Source organism: Alosa sapidissima, chromosome 13 (assembly GCF_018492685.1).
Source record: "Alosa sapidissima isolate fAloSap1 chromosome 13, fAloSap1.pri, whole genome shotgun sequence".
In the NCBI taxonomy this organism is placed as follows: Eukaryota; Metazoa; Chordata; class Actinopteri; order Clupeiformes; family Clupeidae; genus Alosa; species Alosa sapidissima.
The window spans coordinates 2,960,580-2,984,024 of NC_055969.1; the positions used below are offsets into that span (position 1 = coordinate 2,960,580).

Consider the following 23,445-nt stretch of genomic DNA (forward strand, 5'->3'; position numbering starts at 1 on the left):
CCGGATCCGGCCCGCTTGCCGTAGTCTGCCCACCCTTTGGATTAGGCCCTTCTGCATAGCATTCAATGATTTGCATGCAGTAAATAGAACACTGACCTTGCTCTAGCCTACTTTGGCTATTTAAATGTAATTTATTGCCAAAACACAATGGAAATGAACTATAACAATGAAGGACTTAATCACACACAAAATACTATTTTACTGACTATAAATAAGTAATAATATAAGTTTAAAACCCAGAATTGACCTGCACACTACAAAAGTGCACACAAATTCAGCACAAATGACTCCGTACACTTGGGGGAAGTCTGTGTCCTTTCTTTTCCAGATATTTTAGGATTTCGGCGTGGTATCGTTTCAGTATCAAGTATCGAGATATTTATGGCAGGTGTAGAATTCTGGGGTATTCTTACTGTATTCTGATGTGTTCATATGTTACATCTGTGTGTAGTATACAACGGGGAGAGGTTCATATTATTGTACATAACTGTGCCTTAGGCCTGTGTACCAGCAGGAAGGTCATACAGGCCGATGTTTAGGAACATCCGAGGAACATCAGTGATAACATGGGCCGAGGGAGACAGCATGTCTGCCTATTCGGGCTAGTATCTCCATCTGGCCAGGGCCGGGTTTTGTACACTGGTTGGCACCTGCCACGTTGGCATGATTGACGTTTGTATGTTTTAGTATAACAGGCTTTGTCTTAGGTTTTGACACGGAGACGGATCGAGGAAGCAACCCGAGGAGCATCTTCTGTCGGAAGGCTCAGCAGCCGCTTCTAATAACAACCACAACTGTTAGACTCTGCACAGTTTTACTGTTTGAGAGTTAGCCTGTGTTCTGTTATTCATTGTTGTACCATCTACAATAAATCATCATCTAATCGCCGATCCTGATCCCGCCGTCAAGCTTTATTGACCATCTTCAATACAGACATTAGAACTAAAACACAACGCAACAACCAGAGAATCCAACATTTGGTGCCGTGACCCTTCTCGCAAAAGGAGAAGAAAGACGACAACATTTGGTGCCGTGACCCTTCTCGCAAAAGGAGAAGAAAGACGACAACATTTGGTTATCGTGACCCGACCGCAAGAGGAGAGGCAAGACGAGAACATCCAACGGGTTCAAAGAGACTTCGGGGGCAGATTTTGGATTTTGAACATCTGTAAGAAGAGTCCATCTTGGCACCCTGATTGACGTGACTGAATCCCAGCTGGAAGCCTGCCAAGAGGGGAAACACTGCTGCACTGCGCACCCTGCATGCAGTGAAGACATTCTGACCAGGTGAAAGCAAAAAATCTTTACTCCTTTATGCGGGAAAAAGAACCAAAGTAAAACTAATTTATTAGATAAATTAGAAATTAAAAGCTGCACATTAATGAGAGTATTGAAGTTTGTGTCATTAAGTGTTTTGACAAGTAACGTACCTATATCAATGATTGATGAGCTCTAGATGTCATTTGATATAAGAGGTTTTCTGGAAAAAAGTAAAAGGTCAAAGTGTACACATATTTTGGGTAATTGGATAGATTCGTGAACGAATTAAAAGAAGTAATCGATTAACTACGGACAAGCTTGGGGGATTAAATCTTTTCTTTTTTTGTACTGCCATTACATGTTAAGCTGTGTAAGTTTTATGAAAGGAATGCTGTGCGTGTGCCAATGAGAAAATAGGAGTTGCTACAGTCATTATTTTGCTGAGTGAACTGTGTGGTTGTTTCTCAACGGTCTTTGTTTAGTTTAATGGCCTAGGACTAAACTTAGTGCTACAGTGATACGGAAAGGAGACGAAATCACCAGAGTGGGGTGTTTTGGTTGTGCAGTATTTGAAAAGTGGGATAGGGTTTCCACCTATGTTTTTTTGTTGACTTGGTCAACTGGGAATTTAACGAAAGATCGTTAAAAGTGTGAGTGAGACATTAATTTGTATCATTGTCCAGCCGTTTTGGGAGAAAAGAAACAGTCTGAGTTAAGTGGAACTGACACTGGTGAAATCTATTGTTGTGGCATCATGCTGTGAGTAAAATAACTTACCAAGTGTCAGGTTACGGAGCGAGAGAGATAGAGAGAGAGTGTTTCCTTTTCCCTGGCGGGAGCGTGTGTGTGTGGGTGTGAGTGTGAGTGTGGAAAAAAATAAATAAGAGATAGACAACTTGTGAACAATTGAGAGGCGAACAAATTACTAACCAAATTTTCAAAGTGCAAAGTTGTCACTATATCACTACCACATCACGGGAAAATATAAAAAAATATATTTAAAAGGATCACGTCACTGCACGAAACACATAGTACAATTTAATATTTAATGATTTGAAATTAGCACAATCCAGATATGGTTCTTGGTAGGAAAACTAAGTTACAGGCCTTAGCTGAGATACAAGACTATGTGTCAGATTGGATGGCAGTGAAATTACAATTGGGCAAATTTGAGAAAAAATTACAAAAAAAAAATAGAGAAGTTGGAATTAGAGATCCGAGACAGGATTTGCAGACATGAGACTGAGAGACGTGATTTGGAGGAACAACTCATGGAAGCGGATGTGTTGCCAGAACAGAGTGGAATGAGGCGAAGAGGAGTAGTCTCAGAGGCCCACTCAACGGGGAGGAGCCAACTCCTCCCATACACACCGGCACCTAGTGGGGGCGGGGGTCGTAACCATGGTCGCAACAGGCAACCAAGCACCCGCCTCAATCCGACTCTGCCTGACTTGGACTCAACAGCACCATATGCCATGGTGGAGACATCTAGAAGTGCAGTGGACATTGATAAAGACACTGGTGCTGAACTTAAAGTCTTTTCATCCGACCTATTGAAGAAACACGAAATACCTCTGTCAGGCATCATCAATACAGCTGGTGGACCAACTGGAGAAAACTTCAGTCTGAAGCAGACAGCCCCAGTCACCATAGCCATTGGAGAAGGAGATGGAGAAGTCTTGTGGAACCTGAGAAGGCTAAAAAGAGAGGATCTCCTGGAACATCCTGCATGGGCTAAGGGAAGGAATGACTGTGGACTGTTGGAAATGGAACCTGTCAGACTGACTGGAAAACCACCTCCGTGTGTGAAACAATGTCCCATCAAGAACGGACAGATTGTGGCAGAATTGTTGGATGCAATGCAGCTGCCAAAGGAACTGGCAGTGATCAAAGTAAAGGCACAAACAAGGCAAGACACCATTAAAGCAAGAGGCAATGCAATGGCGGATACAGTGTCAAGAACAGCCGCAAGAAAAAGAGAGGGAGGAGATAACGAAACGACTAACGAGAATGGACACGGAAATGGAAACACGGACGGATCTAACGGTAACAGGAACATTTTTGAAAATGACAACGAGAAATGCATGATGAGAGTGACAAAGAAGGTCAAAGAAACATCTGAAGAGGGAAAACGGGAAAGTTTGGCCAACATCATAGACATGCAGAACAGCTCGAGCCGAGAAGAAAAATGGACTTGGATTGAAAAAGCGGCGAAGCTCCATGATGACAACTTGTGGAGGTTTGGAACACGAACTGTGGCTCCAGAAAGTCTTCTACCATATCTGACGGCGCAAATTCATTCGCTTGGACACGTGGGAGTGGAGAAGATGAGGAACAGATTCATACAGGTCTGGTGGTCACCGAAGTTCACAGCAACGGCCACAGACATCGTCAAGTGGTGTGTCACCTGTCGGCAAAACAATCACGACAAGAAGGTTAAGTTGCCAATGCTGAAGACACCAGCTCCACCAGGACCATTCAGAGTTCTCCAGATAGATTACATCACTCTTCCCAAGTGTAAAGGCTACCGAGATGTTCTGGTTGTCCTGTGCAAGTTCTCCAGGTGGATTGAGGCATTCCCTGCACGATCTGGAATTGCACTACACACTGCCAAAGTCCTTGTGAAAGACATCATTCCCCGATGTGGATTGCCATAACATAGTCGGCAGTGAAGGTCCAGGGTGAGAGAAAAGTGGATACATGCAAGCCATTTGCAAACTAATAGAACCGCCTGAAACATGACGCGCTTGGGTAGGGTATGAATTCTATCTGAGTTTCCGCCGATCTTCTTTTAGGGGTGAGGTGTGAACTAGAGGGGGGAAGATTCACGGGAGACTTTCATTTTGACAGGGAATTTATGACGTCAGGAGAAATGAAAGGTTAGGGATCCGAGAGTAGAATCTTTCTTTGAGAACCCGAGCATGCTCAGAGTGCTGTGGTAGTGGACTCTTCTTGACACAAACTCATGTTATGAAAAAATTATAGACTTAGATAAGTCTTATAATTGATTTTGATGATTAAATATGTGTAATTACTGATATATGAAATGTTTAATCTGAGGATACAATTACAATTGCCGATTTTTGAGAATGATTACAATTAAGCTAGATCAAGAGGGGGGAGTAATCCTGTAGTCCTGGTTCTAAAGGTGGGTTTCTGGGGACACCCGTAAGGGAGCTGAACACGCAGCAACGGGTTAACCGGGGACTCACTGGGGGACCAGGGTTGGGAGGATGCTACACCCCTATAATAGATTATATACTGTTGTTTTCATGACTATCCTTCAACTGATACTGCTCTTTCTTTTCACTTCACATGTACCTATGAGGTTGCCGGGAGCCACAGACAACATCTGGGACAGAGACTTTGCCTTTGAACTGAACTGTTGCTGGCCGGTTTCCTGAACTTCCAAAAGACTTTGTTTTCCTTTTCTTTTAACTCTTAGAATGTGAGATAATCATCAGCAACATAATCAGTTTTTAACTTTTCTTTCAAGGTGCCTGCACTTCTTTTCTTTTCCTTAAAGTGCCTGAGAAGTAATGCTTGGTTTTATTATTTTTCTATTTTTTGTTAGGACACATCAGACTCTGTTTGCGATTGTTTGATCTATAAAAAAACTTTTTTTGATTGATCAAGAGGGGGGACTGTAGAATTCTGGGGTATTCTTACTGTATTCTGATGTGTTCATATGTTACATCTGTGTGTAGTATACAACGGGGAGAGGTTCATATTATTGTACATAACTGTGCCTTAGGCCTGTGTACCAGCAGGAAGGTCATACAGGCCGATGTTTAGGAACATCCGAGGAACATCAGTGATAACATGGGCCGAGGGAGACAGCATGTCTGCCTATTCGGGCTAGTATCTCCATCTGGCCAGGGCCGGGTTTTGTACACTGGTTGGCACCTGCCACGTTGGCATGATTGACGTTTGTATGTTTTAGTATAACAGGCTTTGTCTTAGGTTTTGACACGGAGACGGATCGAGGAAGCAACCCGAGGAGCATCTTCTGTCGGAAGGCTCAGCAGCCGCTTCTAATAACAACCACAACTGTTAGACTCTGCACAGTTTTACTGTTTGAGAGTTAGCCTGTGTTCTGTTATTCATTGTTGTACCATCTACAATAAATCATCATCTAATCGCCGATCCTGATCCCGCCGTCAAGCTTTATTGACCATCTTCAATACAGACATTAGAACTAAAACACAACGCAACAACCAGAGAATCCAACACAGGTATGGACAATACCCCATCTTGCAGCATAATATTAGTTAAAACAACCTGATTTAATGCAATTTCAGTCAAATTGCTACCCTGTACATATATCAATCACATGCACACAGCGATCAGCATAGGCTACTAGACATAATAGGCTAGTGACAATGGCCCCACATTTTTGAGATACCCCTACCGGAGGTAGAACCCAACAATGTTTTTCCTCATCTCTAAGGTCTCCCATATATGAAATGGATTCTTGGCTAAAAATATTTTACTGCTAAGATTGTTAAATTAACAGATATTGTTATAGATCAATCACACAAGCTCTGAGAGCTTTGAAACTTGGCATGTTTATAGTCAGGAGATTGCTTTACCTACTAGAAAAGACTAGATGTGAATATCTTGATGTATGGAATGAATAGAGACATGTAAACATACACCTAAAATAAGCGGACATAAATGCAAAATTAAAATTAAAATTAAAATATTTACATTCATTTGAATTTTGCTTTGGTCAAGTCATTACTGAACAATGGAAAATAATATTTGTATTTATATTTTTAATAGTTTTTGTCTGTCCAGACCAGCATGATACATTTCATATGTCCCAGTATTAAACAATTCATATGAAACACAGATCCAATTGAATCAGGTTAACATTGGAATGGAACACCTTTATTAAAATATTTATATTCACTTGAATTTTGTTTTGGTCAAGTCATTACTGAATAATGGAAAATAATATTGTTAGCTTTTGTCTGTCCAGACCAGCAGTGGACAGTACAGCCTACACTGCTTACTTCACCCCTAAGTACCTAAACAGTTAGTTGTAGAAACTACTTTCTCTAGCTAAGAAAGTACTTAGCCCTCTAAATAATGTTGCATGTGTAATTCAACTTGATTTGCATTTCAATGAAAATTCTGAAATTTTTCCTTTTCACTACCCTCTTGAATTGTAGAGAACGTCTTACAGACATTGGATCCAAAGCTTGTGGGAAACATTTTGAAAAGGGCAAGAAAAAAGATCCCTATGTATGTCCAAAACCCCACAGTAGAAGGCCTCCAACGCATACTTACCCTTGCTCAGCAGAGAGAGAGAGAGATGGTGATGTCCATAAAACTCCGGCTCTATATACACACACACAGTTATCTATATACAGATGATATTTCCTCCAAAATCAAAGTTTCATATCATGTATAGCGAACTACTGCAGTAAGACAAAAATCAGTGAGCAGCAGCAAGTTGCAAATGTTGAGAGTGAGAGCACATCTGCACCAAGAAGGCTGAGTAGGGCTGATATAACATAATTTCCAATACAGAGAGATTGTTTCATTTGTGGGAAGGCCAGCTCTAAACCAGAACCTCTGACAGCAATTCCAACTGGAACAGTCGCAAGTACCAGAGACAAGGTCCTTCGGGCAGCTTCTGACAGGCTTGATGATGTACATCTTCAAATTCTTTCATGCCCAGATCTCTTTGCATGATACCAAATACCATAAAATGCCTTGTACACTACATCTCTAAATGAAATATAGCAGAAGCCATAGAAAAGAATAAAAAAGCAGACCAATGTCTATAACAAAGCCTTTATTAAGCTCACTGAAGACATTGATAAAACAGTATTGTCCAAAGGTAGGAAAGTGAGGACTCTCAACTCTTTGACTGATAGCTATGAGAACATACTAAAGACCATTGGTGAGCATGAAGGTGTGTCAACACAAGAAATATAGATCAAGGACAGTGGTGATCTTCATTTTGTTGCTGATGGCTGCATCACAATTTCCATGTTCAGCAACTCCAGTGGGGCCAGTTGGGATGTAGACACCACTCTCTGTCCTTGATATCTGGTCTGCTGCAAAAGATGTGAGAAGTGCCCAACATCTGTATAGGAAACACAGTGTCCCATTGCACTGAGCTCATTGATGACTGTCTTACTACCAAACTTATGATGTATCAAAATGGGAAGTCCCAGTGTGATTGGCGTATGAATGTGACAGCTCTGTTCAATGAGATCATGACAAATTGCGATAACACACAGATTCTCCTTTGAAGCTGGGTCATCACCACATGTTTGGTCATTTCTGTGGGCATGTTAATCAACACAACAGTTCACAAAGTCATACAAGATGTTGGGTACATACTTGCTGCATTGGAAACATTGGAAGCTGACATATATATACACCTGATCCATGCTTTTCCTCAATATGTCTGCAGCCCTGTGTAATATTTGGATTTCAGAAAGACTCTGACTTGTCTGTGGAAGTGAAGTCTCAGTCTACTGTTATTTCTGTGAGTTTAGCAGCTTCCCTCAGTGCACAATATGGTCATACTATCTGAGCAGATCAGATCTGACTGTCTTGGACGTGGAACAAATGCAAGCCTGTCTTTGTAATGCTGTATCAGCTTTTCCTTTAGTTTCCAGGATCTATATTTCTTGTGTTGAACTATAGACACACCTTCTTGCTCAGCAATGGTCTTTAGTATGTTGTCATAGCTATCAGTCAAAGGATTGAGTCCTCACTTTTATATCATTGGACAATACTGTTTTATCAATGTCTTCAGTGAGCTTAATAGAGGCTTTGTTATAGACATTGGTCTGCTTTTTTGATTATTTTCTATGGCTGCTGTTATATTTTGTTTAGAGATGTAGTGTGCAAGGCACATTTTATGGTATTTGCCATCATATGCAAAGAGATCTGGGCATTAAAGAATTTGAATGTACATTCAGAAGCTGCCCGAAGGACCTTGTCTCTGGTATTGGGGACAGCCGTGGCCTACTGGTTAGGGGTTCGGGCTAACCGAAGAGTTACCGGTTCAAACCCCCGACCCAGAAGGGAAAAAAGGCGGGAGGGAAGAAATGGTTGGGCACTGCTCTCCCATGCCCACATCCACGGTGTCCTTGAGCAAGGCACCTAACCCCTCACTGCTCCCCGAGTGCCGCTGTAATAAGGCAGCTCACTGCTCCAGGTTAGTGTGTGCTTCACCTCATTGTGTTCACTGTGTGCTCTGTGTTCACTAATTCAGGGATGGGATAAATGCAGAGACCAAATTCCTTGTATACGCAAGTATACTTGGCCTATAATTTACATTGCCCCTGTACCAGTCAAATTGGCTGTCAGAGGTTCTGATCTAGAGCTGACCTTCCCACAAATGAAACAATCTCTCAGTATTTGAAATGATGTTATATCAGCCCTACTCAGCCTTCTTGGTGCAGATGTGCTCTCACTCTCAACATTTGCAACTTGCTGCTGCTCACTGATTTTTGTCTTACTGCAGTAGCACACTTTACATGATATGAAACTTTGATTTTGGAAATATCATCTGTATATGGAGCCAGAGTTTTATGGACATCACCATCTCTCTCTCTGCTGAGCAAGGGTAAGTATGCGTTGGAGGCCTTCTACTGTAGGGTTTTGGACATAGGGACCTTTTTTCTTGCCCTTTTCAAAATGTTTGCCACAAATGATACAAAGCTTTGGATCCAATGCCTGTAAGACATTCTCCATAATTCAAAAGACTAGTGAAAAGGAAAAATTATATACATTTCAGAATTTTCATTGAAATGCAAATCAAGTTGAATTACACGTGCAACATTGGTCAGAGGGCTAAGTACTTTCTTAGCTAGGGACTTAGCTACAACTAACTGTTTAGCTACTTAGGGGTGAAGTAAGCAGTGTAGGCTGTACTGTCCACTGCTGGTCTGGACAGACAAAAGCTAACAATATTACTTTCCATTATTCAGTAATGACTTGACCAAAACAAAATTCAAGTGAATATAAATATTTTAATAAAGGTGTTCCATTCCAATGTTAACCTTATTCAATTGGATCTGTGTTTCATATGAATTGTTTAATACTGGGACATATGAAATGTATCATTATTAAATGTAAATATAGAGCAGCAATTACCTTGCAGTAACAATGAATTTGTCAACATTCTTCTCACCACTGATGATGTGATTTGGACTTGAGACTGTATTTTGCCAGTGTTCCGTTTTCTTTCATTTTGGACACCTCATACATTGAGTGACAGAACACCCTGATTCGTCATACTATATTTACATATTTGGTATTGTTGGATTCAGAACAACCCCACCTTTCCAACAAGCTATCATATGTGTTTCTATGATAATCCCTGGTAACGCAGCTACAAAGTAAATGAAAACATTCTGCATAGATATTCATTTTTTGCATGTCTGCTTATTTTAGGTGTATGTTTACATGTCTCTATTCATTCCATACATCAAGATATTCACATCCAGTCTTTTCTAGTAGGTAAAGCAACTTCCTGACTATAAACATGGCAAGTTTCAAAGCTCTCAGAGCTTGTGTGATTGATCTGCACTAATTTATATGCCTTAACTCCAATACGGGCAGGCTATATTTTAGTCCCTTTTTGGTTTTGGGGTGTATAACTATCTGTTAATTTAACAATCTTAGCAGTAAAATATTTTTAGCCAAGAACCCATTTCATATATGGGAGACCTTAGAGATGAGGAAAAACATTGTTGGGTTTAGTTCTACCTCTGGTAGGGGTATCTCAAAAACTAAAGCCCTTTCTGACCATTTGTCACTAGCCTATAAAGGAAACCTATGGTGCGTTCATGTGCATGGGAAAAGAAATTCCCTGTGAAAACGTCATCTCATGTGGGAATAACTGATGTGAAACTGGGGGAAGTTTGTGAACAGAGTTGCCCAGTTATGGGCTTGTCGTCACTTTTATCCTCATAATAGGTGTACGTCATTTCGCATAAGCTCTAATGGGACGATTTATAACCATATGCTCATATTGCCTGTCTGATTATAATCTATGAAGTTTGGACAAAGTGATAGTCAGTCAATGTTTCAACCAATCGGATTTTGTTGTTGAGTGGCGTGGTGTATCTTGGGCAGTTCAGTGGTTTCAATGTTGCTAGCTTAGCACGCTAGTAAACCATAGGCAGAGAATGGGATTGCTGATAGCATGCTAGCTAGCTTTGTATGCTAAGCTAAGCGAAAATACGAACAAACAAATGATATTGCTTATTACAAAATAAAATGTTAATGTTTGTATATGAAACAGTTTGTATGAATTACCCAAAATGACCAGTTAATTCCCATAAATTCCCATAATTTCCTTTAATTCCATGAAGTTTCCAAATTGGAATATTATTTTCAAAATTCCCCATCTTAACTTCCCATGGAAAGTTTCTGGAAATTTAGCAGAAATGTTCTGCCCCTTTGCAGCCCTACTAAATAAACCTTAAACACAGTGATATCAGTATGTTATTATACAATTGCCTGCAGTTATTACATTTTCAAAGCTTTATTTAACCCAGCCAATAGCGTAATGATACTGCAATTGTGGGGTGCATCAGGGGAAAAATCAGGGGAAAAAAAAAAAAAAAAAACATAGTCCAGTCCATACAACTTCATTTCAATTTCAAAAGAAATACTGGACTATTTTTTTTTTTTTTTTAAACGGCGACGGAATTGTGAATTTCCAGAGCGTGTTACTCCCATACTTGACAATCGACTCCTACGGACTTTCCCCTAAAGATGGCAGCAAAGATGGCAACATTTCCGGAAAGGTACTGGCTTGATGAAATTCATTCTGGACTCTCTATCCGACCACATAAAGACCTCGGGATACTTTGCTTTGGCTTTAGGGACCCTCTACTCACTACCACGTAAGTGTAATGTTGTTTGGAACTGTAGAAGAGGTATAAAAATAGCGTTTTGTAGCGGCGAAATAATATGCCCTTCTCACTTCCACGCTAACGAGTTTTGACTAAAAACGGTAAAATCGAACTTTCTCAAAACACATCCAAATGACATGATTTTGATGTCAACTCAACGTGTGTACTCCCAATCATCTGTAAAGTGATCTAAAGTGCATTTTACTCCAGATAATTCCTTTAAAGCGCCTCTCAAAAATAAGAGAAGGCGGAGTAAACAACATTCACCGGCCAAAAAGACCGGTTACACAGAGAGCAAGAATGAATCTGATTGTAGTATCAGTTGCACTCTGCGCCCGAGTGGTGTCCCTGCTCAGTGTTACAGCGTAGTTGATATTAAAACATTCTGTTACAAACTAAACATGCCAGAAATGTCCAGATTGACGATTATTTTCCTGATGTTGAACAGTTTATTTCCAAAACAAGGTTGTTTTTGGCTGAAGGGCGTTTCACAGAAAGGGAAGGTTTCCGTTTGAAAAAGTTTGTTACAAAAGTTAAATACTGTGTTGGGTAACAGTGATAGCGAGTCAGCGTTAATTTCCCTGTCGTTTGTGATGAATAGGTACATACTGTTTGTCTTTTTTTTTTTTTTTTAATCTCTGCTCTTTCCCATGGGTGATTTGCGAATTGGGGCAAGGGACCCATTGAAGAGGTCGGGGCTCTATGAATTGGCAAAGCAGAAACATCTTGATGTTTTTTTTTCAAGAGACGCACAGCGATGCAGGGAACGCAGCTGACTGGGCATTGGAGTGGGATGGGCTTTCTTTACTAAGCCACAACACCTCGGTTAGTGGGGGTGTTGCTGTTTTGTTTGCAAAGAATTTTACTCCGGTTTCCCATGAAATTGAGGAAATTGTAGAAGGAAGGTTATTGAAAGTTAGGGCTTGCTTTGAAAATCTTGTCTGTGTGTTTATCTGTGTGTATGCCCCAACAAAGGCCGCGGATAGAGTATTGTTTTTAGATACCTTATCCGCTGCTGTGTCTGGGTGCAATAGTGAAGAATTTTTATTTGTTGGTGGAGACTTTAACTGCACTGAAAATGATAGAAATCATACTGAGCCACATATGCTGTCCCACAGAACACTTACACAATGCATACAGACACATGACCTAGTTGATGTGTGGAGAACCTTTCACAAAGAGCAGAGGCAATACACCTGGGTCCATGCTCACAGCAACACACTCTCCATGGCTAGGCTTGATAGATTCTACTGTTTTAAACACCAATATTTTTGGAAACTGTTTGATTTCTCCTGTGGGTTTTTCTGATCATAATTAGCTCCCTGTTACATGATACTAGGGCTGCAGCTATCGATTCTTTTTGTAATCGATTAATCTAGCACTTTATCAATCGATTAATCGGATACATTTTTTTTTGCATTTTTAAACAACCAAAACACATAATGCATAACGAAAATGACATGGCTGTAAAATGATCAAGCAATTGGCACAGAGGTATTTATTCTAACTCCAACATTAGGCTACAAAACTAAGCCCATTTATTGCAATTTACCCATTTAGTGTTTTTAAGTGTCAGTGCCATCAATTAAATAATGTTCAAAATGCTCTCTGTAAAATTGCAGCCTCTTGTGCATGACTTAGCTGGGCGAACAAAGCTGCCCATACTATGTTGTGAAGTGCTGGGAGGAAGAAGAGGGAAAGCAATGTAATGTATTAATATGTAGCCTACAACAAGTTTCATGCTGTAATCTAGACCTGACATCAACATAAATATCTGTTTTATGTAGATTTCTACACCTGCAGCATTTACCATTAGGCTACTAACAAATAATTTTACCATTAGGCTACTAAAAAATAGCCTACCATTAGGCTACTAACAAATAATTTTACCATTAGGCTACTAAAAAATAATTTCTGGAGTGAGCCTATTTGCTATGGTAACCTAGCAACCTGTGTGTGTGTGTGTGTGTGTGTGTGCACGCGTGCGGTGCGTGAGGAAAGATGAGGGTGCATGCATGTGTGTGAGGGGTTCTTTTTTAGGCATACTGTCTTGCAATTGAATGTGAATAAGTTTACTTACTTAAAAACATAAAAGCTAAACAAGCCATCATGACATCGCTACAAATACAGTATGTGATTAAAATCAGCCAACATCAATAGGCTACGTAGACAGATGATAGATAGGCTAGATTGATAAATAGCCTAGCCTACTTTATTGACGCTTGGTGAAACAGCATGGAGTGGATATTTAGCTTGTCCTTTTCCTTTTTGAGTATGTAATGATCCCAAAACTTTACTTGAAAACTTTAGACATTCTCTGCCATTTATGGATATCTTGACTCCGCCATCGCGCCAGCTAAATTCAGAATGTACAATTCACGCGTTAGTGGTGTGCTTCCTGAACAACGGTCTGTGTGGAACAATCAGATCCCTGCGCGTATAGGAATTTAACGAGGCTTCGAGGCAGGGTTTTTGCCTCGAGTAATTTTTGTAATCGAGTTATTCGATGAATCGTTTCAGCCCTACATGATACATTCTTTAGAGATGTTTTCAAAACTTTCTGGGTTGATTTTAGAGCACACAAGGATTCTTTTAACTCCTTGCAGCAATGTTGTGCAAAGTGATTACAAATTACTTTCCAAAACACTGGCCAATAGACTAGGCAAGGTAAATGAACAGGTCATCCATCCGGACCAGACCTATTGCATATCCGGCAGATCAATTTTTGATAACGTTTCTTTGATTTGAGATGTTTTTCATGTTTCACATTCTCTGGGACTTGATGTTGGGTTGATCTCACTAGATCAGGAAAAAGCTTTCGATTGGGTGGAGCATAGCTATTTGTGGGATGTTTTAAATGCCTTTGGTTTCAGTGAAGGCTTTGTGCAGAAGATCAGGGTTCTGTACAGTGATGTAGAGAGCATTTTAAAGATTAATGGTGGCTTATGTGCTCCTTTTAAGGTGGGAAGGGGTGTGAGGCAGGGTTGTTCTTTGTCTGGGATGTTATATTCAATAGAGCCTCTGTTACACAGACTAAGGAAAACCTTGAGTGGTGTGCATGTACCAGGTTGTATGGTACCCCTTTGTTTATCGGCCTATGCCGATGACATAGTTGTTTTAATAAGTGGGGAAAGGGATGTAGAGGTAATCTTAAGTACCCTGGGGGAATTTGGGGCTTTTTCATCAGCCAAAGTCAACTGGCCAAAAAGTGAGGCTCTATTGCTTGGTCAATGGAGAGAGGGGGAACCAAAACTTCCAGATGGGCTGTGTTGGAAAAGAGATGGTTTTAAGTATTTAGGGGTCTTTCTGGGAAATGAAAAAGTAATGCAGAAAAATTGGGAAGGGGCCGTTGAAAATGTTAAAGGGCGGCTTGGGAGGTGGAGGTGGCTGTTACCAAAGATGTCATATAGGGGGCGCACACTTATTATTAACAACTTGGTGGCATCATCTTTTTGGCATCGTCTAGCCTGTGTGGACCCTCCACCGGATCTCTTGTACAAATTACAGTCCGTTTTAGTTATTTTTTTGGGGGGGATCAGTTACATTGGGTCCCACAGTCTATTTTGTTTTTACCGAAGGACGAAGGCGGGCATGGTCTTATCCATCTGCAAAGCATTGATGCAGCTTTCAGACTGCAGTTCATAAAGAGACTCTTGGCTGGGCCCACGGATGCAGCTTGGAGTCTTGTGAGCTGCTCAATCTTAAGAACTTTCAAAGGTTTGGGGATGGACAAGTCCCTTTTCTTAATGGCATCGCATGGACTGAATGTGTCTGGTTTACCACCTTTCTATCGGAGTCTGTTTAGAATTTGGGCCCTCTTCAGTGTATAAAGGCAGGGGTCAGTAACCTCCTTATACTGGCTTTTGCATGAGCCTGTGATTGGGGGTGCGCGTTTGGACATTTCCGCAGTTGGATTACCTGCAATCAAGAAGATGCTTCTCAGCTCAAAGACTGTGATTTTAAAAAATGTGATAGATTTGGCAGGATCTGATTTTGGGAATGTGAAGGGGTTCGCTGATTGCCTGAGGTTAAGGTCTTGTCGGGTGGTGTCACAACTCCTAAAAAAATGGCGGGATACCTGCACCGCGGGTGAAATCAAGCTTATAGAGGGCTACTGCACAGGGGCGCTGTGCCCTGATGAGCGTGATTTCTTTCCCGGGCTTGTGCTCTCACCTATTTTGGAAGAGAGTGCTTATTTGTTTTCTGCATCTAAGGAGCCGTTATCCCTTTATTTTAATGTTGTCACTGGGAGACAGTTATACCATGCATGTGTGTGTTTAACAAAAAATGTTTAATAAATGGGGTGGACACCAGGGCTCCGGACCGGTTCAAGGAACGAAAACGAAAACCGAAAACGAACGGAATTTTACGAGGAGCGAAAACGTAAACGAAAACAAAATGGTCTTCAACTGTTCCGGAACAGAAACGTTATTCTGAAATCCACAAAACCGGTTAATAATGTTTTTTTTCGTTCTCTATATATTTTATAAAATTTCACAAAAGCATATCCTAAGTGTTCTACTCGTTTGATTGTAGGCGTACAGCCTAATAATTTGATTTCTGCAGTTTGAAAAAAAAAAACCCTGAATAAATGGACATTTGGTCCAAATGTGTATATTTTGTCTTGCTGTTGTAATGTAACCTATCCGTCTGCCACTTCGGATCTTAGGCCAGCTCGTAGCGTAGGCTACTGAAACTGATTTGGAAATTGCTTGTAGCCTATGCGTAATAGCCCATTTTGCCTGTCCACGCCTTGTCGTTTTAAAGTCGGGATTTGAAATGTTTGCGCAATTATAGCCTATTCTATGCAAACGGGATTAACGGGAAATTTGAGATAGGCCTTGTCAGCAACAGACAGGTTCGTTTATAAACAGGGTTGGAATTATAGCGCAAGCCTTTGAAGATCTCCATATGGATAAAACTTAGGCTACAACCAGGTAAGGAGTTTAGCACGTATCCAGAAATATTTTTGATAAGAAATGATTTATAGGCATAGGTTAGGCCTACAGTAAGTCTGTAGGCTATGGGATGGATAGCCCATCTGAATGTTTTTGGATGCCGCCTGTGATTTATTATTTTTGGGCATAGCTACGGTATAGGCTAAATCAAGGGGAAATAATGAGTACGTCTATTCTAAAGTCCACAAAAATAGACTTGATAGGCCCGCCAAACACTGCCGGAACTTTAAGAACGAATGATATTTTGCGTTCCGAACAGGTTCAGGACCGATATGTTGGTGGCGGAACGCATGCAAGAACGAAAACGTTAAACATAGGCCTACCTGAACCGTTCGGAACAGAACGTTTGAAAAATAATTTCGTTTTCAAGCCCTGGTGGACACACCGTGGTGCACTGTTCTTGGTTTGAACCCAGATAGAACACCGGAATGGAGAGCATTTTACAAACCACCTTTAGCCAAAAGAGTGAGCGACTTACAGTGGAGAATAGTTCATGGGGCTGTGGCTGTCAATTCTTTTGTCTCAATTTTAAATCCAAATGTTGGTCAGGAATGTCCTTTTTGTTTTCAGAGAGAGACTATTTTTCATGCATTCTCACAGTGTGTTAGACTGAGGCCTTTGTTCCTTATTTTGCAGCGCTTGTTTAGTAAATTTGGTGCAGATTTCTCCACTGAGGTTTTTATTCTTGGTTTTAAGTACACAAGACGCAGGCAGAATGAATGCAAATTACTGAAATTCATTTTAGGGCAGGCCAAGATGGCCATTTATGTCAGTCGAAGAAATAAGGTGGATCAAATGCCTATCTCTCCTCTTCCCTTAAGTTAGCATGATTAGCACGCTGCGAAACATTTGTTCAAAACGTGCATTCAAGTTGACTGCTAAGTTCTTATTATCTCAATCTCGATATAAATGGAAACGTCTTTTCCAAGACTCAATAGGGCCTGTCCCAAGGAGAAAAAGTATTGGTTTGAAACTTAAACACACGTGGGGAAACTGAACAGTCCAATCAGTAGACTATGATCAACTGCTTTGTTTACAATATAAACAGGCTTCAGTGCTGCTGACCGCTGACGACAGAAAGAGGTAGAGCTGTTGGAGAATAGTAGCCTAACAGTAGCCTACATATAATATCTGCATAATGTGTGCTGTCATGAATAAATAATCATGTAAAACAATTATATCAGTAGCTCATATACTAATATAGTGTTATATTATTATAATACATAATTATATTATAATTAATTATATTAATTTTATAACAGCCAAAGGTGATTAAAATCAGAGAAAGTTTACATTTAAAATGAAAGTGTTTAAATTGAAAAAAAAAAAAAATCTTCTTCTGGTCCTTATTGCAAAAAATATCAATAAATATCGATATTGACTGATATGAAACACTTTTATTGTGATGGTTTTCAGCCATATCGCCCAGCCCTACTTACAAGTATCTGGAGAGACACCTGGACGATAAACTGGAATGGTCAGCCAACACTGAAGCACTCTAGAACATTGGTTCCCAAAGACTGGGTCGCAGGAGATTTTATTTGGGTCGCCAGCACAATTTATGTTGTGTAACAGGCCTAACTGATACCATTTAGCCAGGAAAGCTAACAGTTTTCTATTAGGACGTAGTTCATCTCAATCGCAAAATGAAACAGTTCTGTGGGGCGCGTGCCATGGACCTCACAATTGCAAACTGCAAGGGACATGAATCAGCCTATTTGCACAAACATTAACAGACACCAGGTCTTCAACTTGACCGATTAAAATCTAGTGACTGTGCGGTCAACTAAACAAGACATCCATAGACCGGACATAAGGCTATTCAATTTGCATGTAGATACTGTAGTTTTGATTGTAGATGCACTCTTTAAAGTTAATAGCAACCTCCTCACATTCTTATTTCAGATTTAAAACGCACAACAGTGGCTACAATTTAAATGGACATTTAGGCTACAATTTAAATGGACATTTTAAACGCTATTCCTCTCGTTTTCCATAGCCGCTATTAGGCTACATATCTATCTATCTAGATATGGCTCTGAACTGGAGTGCATCACTTCAATATCAGATAAAAGGACTCTGAACAAACTGATCAACATTTTGGACAATGACCGTCATCCACTCCAGAGCGCTATCACAAAGCAGAAGAGCATGATCAGCTCAAGACTACTGTATGCACACTGCTAAAGAAGTCCTTTGTCCCTTTGGCCATACAACCCTACAATGCTTCACAAAAGGGAAGAGGAGAGATAGACTTTTCTGCATGTCTGCCTCTCCACCCTCTCCTATAACAATGTTTGTGTACTGACTGTCCTCTGGCCCACTGTTCACTGCTTACACTGTTTACACCAGGGGTCTCAAATTCAAATGAGCTGGGGGCCACTGCTGCCAATGTCATCTGATTGGAGGGCCACGTCAGCGCTCAAGAATAATTTAAAAAAAGAACGGATATTTCTGAAAATGCATTTCACAAAACTGCAAACAGAAAGTGCAAGTATTTTTATCTCTTTTTAGACACCTGTGCTAGCAATCTTAGCTTATAAATAAAATAACGATAAAATAAATATTATTAACATTTATAAAAACAAACAAAAAAAACAGGTATATGCGCCAGGGTAAAAAAAAAAAAAAAAAAAAAAAAAAAAAAAAAAAGTTGGATTTTTACATCAAAATTTCAAAAGGCCATGGATTGAAAGTGGTTAGAGTCCTACTGTAAATGTGAAAATCGTTCAGTATGAACAAAAGTTAATGAAGGGAGAAAATGTACCCATCTAATAATTACCCATGCATATCATCACGTCACTGGATGGCAACCACCTCGAATTATGCACCTTTCAGTAAATACTGTTGAACATATTTGAGCAGTTTTACTTTCTTTTTTTGTCATTTCACCCACATTACAAATGAGCAGGAAAACAATAAAATGTAAACCAACAATAGTAAACTATTACTATAACCACAAAGTAGCCTGGTCAAATCAGTTCCTATCGCGGGTGACTTTGTAGTTCTTCAGAGCCCTATTTTTACTACCCCTGCTGTCTTGTAGGCCTACCACGTCCATTACGGACACTATCATCACGATTACCACTGGCACCTCATGCATACACACACAGACGCACCTCCATTCACATTGACTATCACTGTCAATAGATGATCGATCGTAATCTCCAAAAGGCAGATATTCTCCTTAAGAATCAGAATAGGTGAATAACAGACCCAAGACTTTCAACATTTGGTGTATTTCTGCTTCAATTTGTGCAAAACTATGGCCTGCATCGCTTCCGCGTCTTTGCATGTCTTTGTGTTTCTCGTGTGTAATATGGTAATACAAGTAGTTCCTGAAAACTTTGTGCAGCGAATTTAGGCTTGAATCAAAGCTCTGGATGTCTGCCAACTAGTGGTGGAGAGTATAAATGAAATGTCACCGTACTTCTAGCTATTGTCTGTTTTAATCAGTGTCGTTCTTTGTCACAATTAAAAATACCCTCAAGGGCCGAATTACATTATTATTTTGACATGAATAATACCCCCTGGTTTACACTGTTTACTGGCTATACTGTATTAGCCCATATGCACAACCCCTGCCTCCTTCCCCCAAGCCTGGACTGAGGCCTAACTTAATACTTGACAATGGCTGCAACCCTATTAATTCAGACCTCTAATATTGACTGTTGTGTCTCTCCTACTTTCTACTAAACTTTAGACCATATTCACTGCTATCCTTGCACTGCTATAGTTTTTATATTACTATGTCTGCATTATTCTCTTATATTGTCCACATTTAATGCTGGTCTCTAGACTCCAATCTTGCACTGTTGGCCTTATTTGCACTACCACCATGAGACACACTCATCATCACAGGGTCAGTCCCTACCCTGTCATTGCAAGCGTCTCATACGTCCCTACATCCCTAAGCACATTCATGTGGATTTTTGATTTAGAATCATTTACTGCACATATTATTTATTTGGATTTGTTATTTTATCATGCTGTTTATGTTGTAAGTATATGTTGTGTGTGATGTCTTTAAGCTACTGGGACCTTGAATTTCCCCTTGAGGATCAATAAAGTATCTATCCATCTACCTATTTATCTATCAATCTAACGTAATAACCAGCCTACAATGTCATAACTTAATAGATTATTGGCAAAACGTTATTGGTTCAGAAATGTTTTTACATTATTGACAAGTTATCACATAATTGGCTTTATTACATTAAAATTATTACGTTATTGGCCGATATTACATTATTGGCTGACACAATGCCTTTAATCTCACTTCTTGGTATAGTCAAAAGACAACTGCATTGTTGGTGAAGACAAGAATTATGTTTCACATGTTGCGTTATTGAATGAATCCCCATTGAATCTCCATTGTAAGCAAGCAGGCTATTTTTGTGCATCTGAATGAAAATGTAAAACGTTGTGAATGAAACAAGGAATTCATTATTAAAACACTGTGGAGCACAAAGAACCAATTGGATGCTTAAGGATAGCAGCTTAAATAGGCTAAACAATTTCAGAATGAAAAAGAAAGAGAAACAAAAGGAGAGGACCAATGAAGAGTTGCATTGTACAAAGTACTGCCAAGAACTGTCCACATGAGGCTAGTTTGTTGGTGTACAATAACTGATTTTTTACCTTGGCTAAAGTGATACAAGGCGTCAAATCAGTTTATCATTAACTAGATTTAAATATAAAAATTGCCATGACTGCCAAAAATCAATCTATATAATATGAAGCATGATTCACTTAAGCTCTGTGAAAATTGTTATCTCTGTACAACACTTCCAACATTATCACAACACCAAAGGCACTATACAGTGCAGTACGAGTTCAACAGACTTTTGTTTAAACGACAATGAACTGTATTCGGTTTTAAATAGTCACTGATTTCCCCTTTCAAACCAATTATACAAAACAAAATAATACAAACTTGATTGTTTACTAAATAAACACCACTCAGAAGATGGCAGCATAATAACATAAGAAAGCTTACCTATTTTGCTTCTTTGGAGGAGGTGGAGGTGGTGTGGTCTCCCGGTTAACCTTTCCTTTTGCAAGATCATGAACATGGATGAGAGATGCTGCTGTTGTCCCTGTTACCAACATGCTGCCGCTGCCACTGTAACTGCCCTGCATGACTCGGACAGCTGCTTGCTCCTGACTGGCACTATTGTATGTTGTGCCCTCACCCTGCATACTAGAGCTACAGTTGTACTCTTTGCAGACAGAAGTCCCATTTGCAGGATGGTCACTGAGCCTGACCTTATCAGCCACCCCCTTCTCAGCCTCTGTCTCCTCCTCCTCCTCCTCTATACGGACCTCTGGGGTCCAGGTATTGCTAGAAAGTTTATGCCTCCTCTCCATGGCATTGCCAGCCAGATGGTCTGTACACTGGGTGTTGGAATGGTAAGATTTGCCCACTGTGGAGACAGAAATGAAGCTCAAATCAGGAAGAGGGACAGGGGAACGGGTGTTCCTTTTTGGTGGTAGGGGAGGGCTACACTGGGATTTGGGCTTTAGAAGATCTGAGGAGGGTGTCTCCATGGAGAAAGAGGGTGTGGGCCACTTGAAAGTAGGGCTGCAGGGGTCTTGAAGTGCAGTTGGGCTGAGGTATGGCCATTGTGTACTAACAGCTGAATCCGGACTGCTCAGGTAGAAAGTACGGTTATTCTTCTCTGTGTGGGCTGCCATAACTGTGATAGTGGCCCTCTGACTGTCACCAGCCTTAACCTCCGGCTCCACCTCAATATCTGACTGCTCCCGTAGCTGTTCTTTCCTCTCCCGTTGTGGCCTCCTCTTTCGCTTAGTGCTCTCTGCGTAAATGGGCTCTGGACTGATTGGCCCATTCTGAGTGCTCTCTGGGTCAATCTGATAAAAATTTGCAGGTACCGTGACTGAGTCAGTGCTACTGCAGAATGAGCAGGAGTCTGACAAGCTGGCATGTCGTGAGTTGGGGCTAAGTGTAGGGGAAGGAAAAGTGGTGGACAGCTCACTGGTAGGATAGCTGGTATAGTCACTAGGATAGGCAGTGATTATGTTGATCTCGATACCCAAAGGTGATGAAAATTCCTGCTGCTGCTGTTTTTTTGATGTAAAAGTGCACTTAACCCTGTCAATCTGTGGCCTGTAGGATGTGCTGCTGACATTTTCCATCAGGGTTTGAGGGCCAAGGCTGTCATCCTGAGTTTCAAAAGTGCTTCTAATGATTCTGGAGTCTTTCTGGGTCAAGGCACCAGAAGAAAAGCTGCTGGAATAATCTGTGTTCCCAGGAATGACATTGTGGAATATGGTCTCCTTCCGCACACTGCTGCAGATGTTACTGTCAACGCAAAGTGGGGCCACATCCACAACTTTCTTTAGCTGCAATCTCTTGTCATTTTCCTGAAAAAGAATTTATGTTCATTGAGGAATTATCACAAGGATATCTTCATTACCTGTATCAATACCTATTTTAAGTGATTTATCAATCTCTAAAATTATTTAGTGATTGTGAAATCTGCTGAACAAACCAGCAGCAAAAAGCAAAAGTTGCTGGTTTGTTGCTGATTTGTTTGTTCTAACAAACCAGCGGCATACCACGGAATTCAATGTAAATGTTCAGTAGCTGTTGCTAGGGCTGTAACGATACAAACCAAATCGTGAGGTTGGTGTATCACGGCACAGTCTTGATTAATAACATTTAAAATAACATTTTAATAGCCATACCTTAGAACACCAGAGGATTACAATATAATATATATTATAATATATCTGTATTATTTTATATCCTGATATAAAAATATTTTACTGAATGTCTGATATTTATGACAGCACACTTTATGCAGATTAGCTTTTAGCCTAGGCCTACTATTTTTATTACAACTCTACCTAACAAAGTAGCATAGATGACTAGCTTATCTACTGATTGGACTGTTCAGTTTCCCTATGTATGTTTAAGTTTCAAGGTAATTACTCTCCTTGGGACAGACAGGCCCTTTTGGGAAATGTTGGTATTGAGATGATCAGTCAACTTGAATGCAAGAGTTTTAAACAAATATGTACAGCATGCTAATGATGCTAAGCGGATTTAATAGTAATTTAGCTAGCAGTTCTCTATGCGTCCTTGCTTTCACGATTGTGAATGTTTTATTTGGATTGTGTTGGCCAAGTCGTGCGTGTTCATTGAGCAGGAGAGGGAGGGAGAGTGAGAGGGAGGGAGAGTGAGAGGGGCAAGGAGAGGGGGTTTAATATATTGTTCGGTAAAGTTGAACACATATTCTACAATGAAAGCAACAAGAGGTATGAAATTATTATTTATTTATTATTGGACAACGTAGGCTACCGGT

General features: G+C 40.3%; 1 protein-coding gene and 1 long non-coding RNA gene across 2 annotated transcripts in view; one reads left to right on the forward strand and one right to left on the reverse strand.

The window, feature by feature from the left end:
• LOC121680974 (inactive tyrosine-protein kinase PRAG1) overlaps nt 1-23,445 on the reverse strand; it is a 57,072-nt gene that overhangs the window by 25,459 nt on the left and 8,168 nt on the right. The window contains exon 3 of the mRNA XM_042060571.1: nt 21,114-22,501. Coding sequence (XP_041916505.1) covers nt 21,114-22,501 — 1,388 coding nt within the window. The remainder of the gene's footprint in view (nt 1-21,113; nt 22,502-23,445) is intronic.
• On the forward strand, nt 1,025-4,723 carry LOC121680997. Its single transcript, XR_006021905.1, has 2 exons — nt 1,025-1,287; nt 4,589-4,723. It is a non-coding gene; the product is annotated as an uncharacterized LOC121680997 (long non-coding RNA).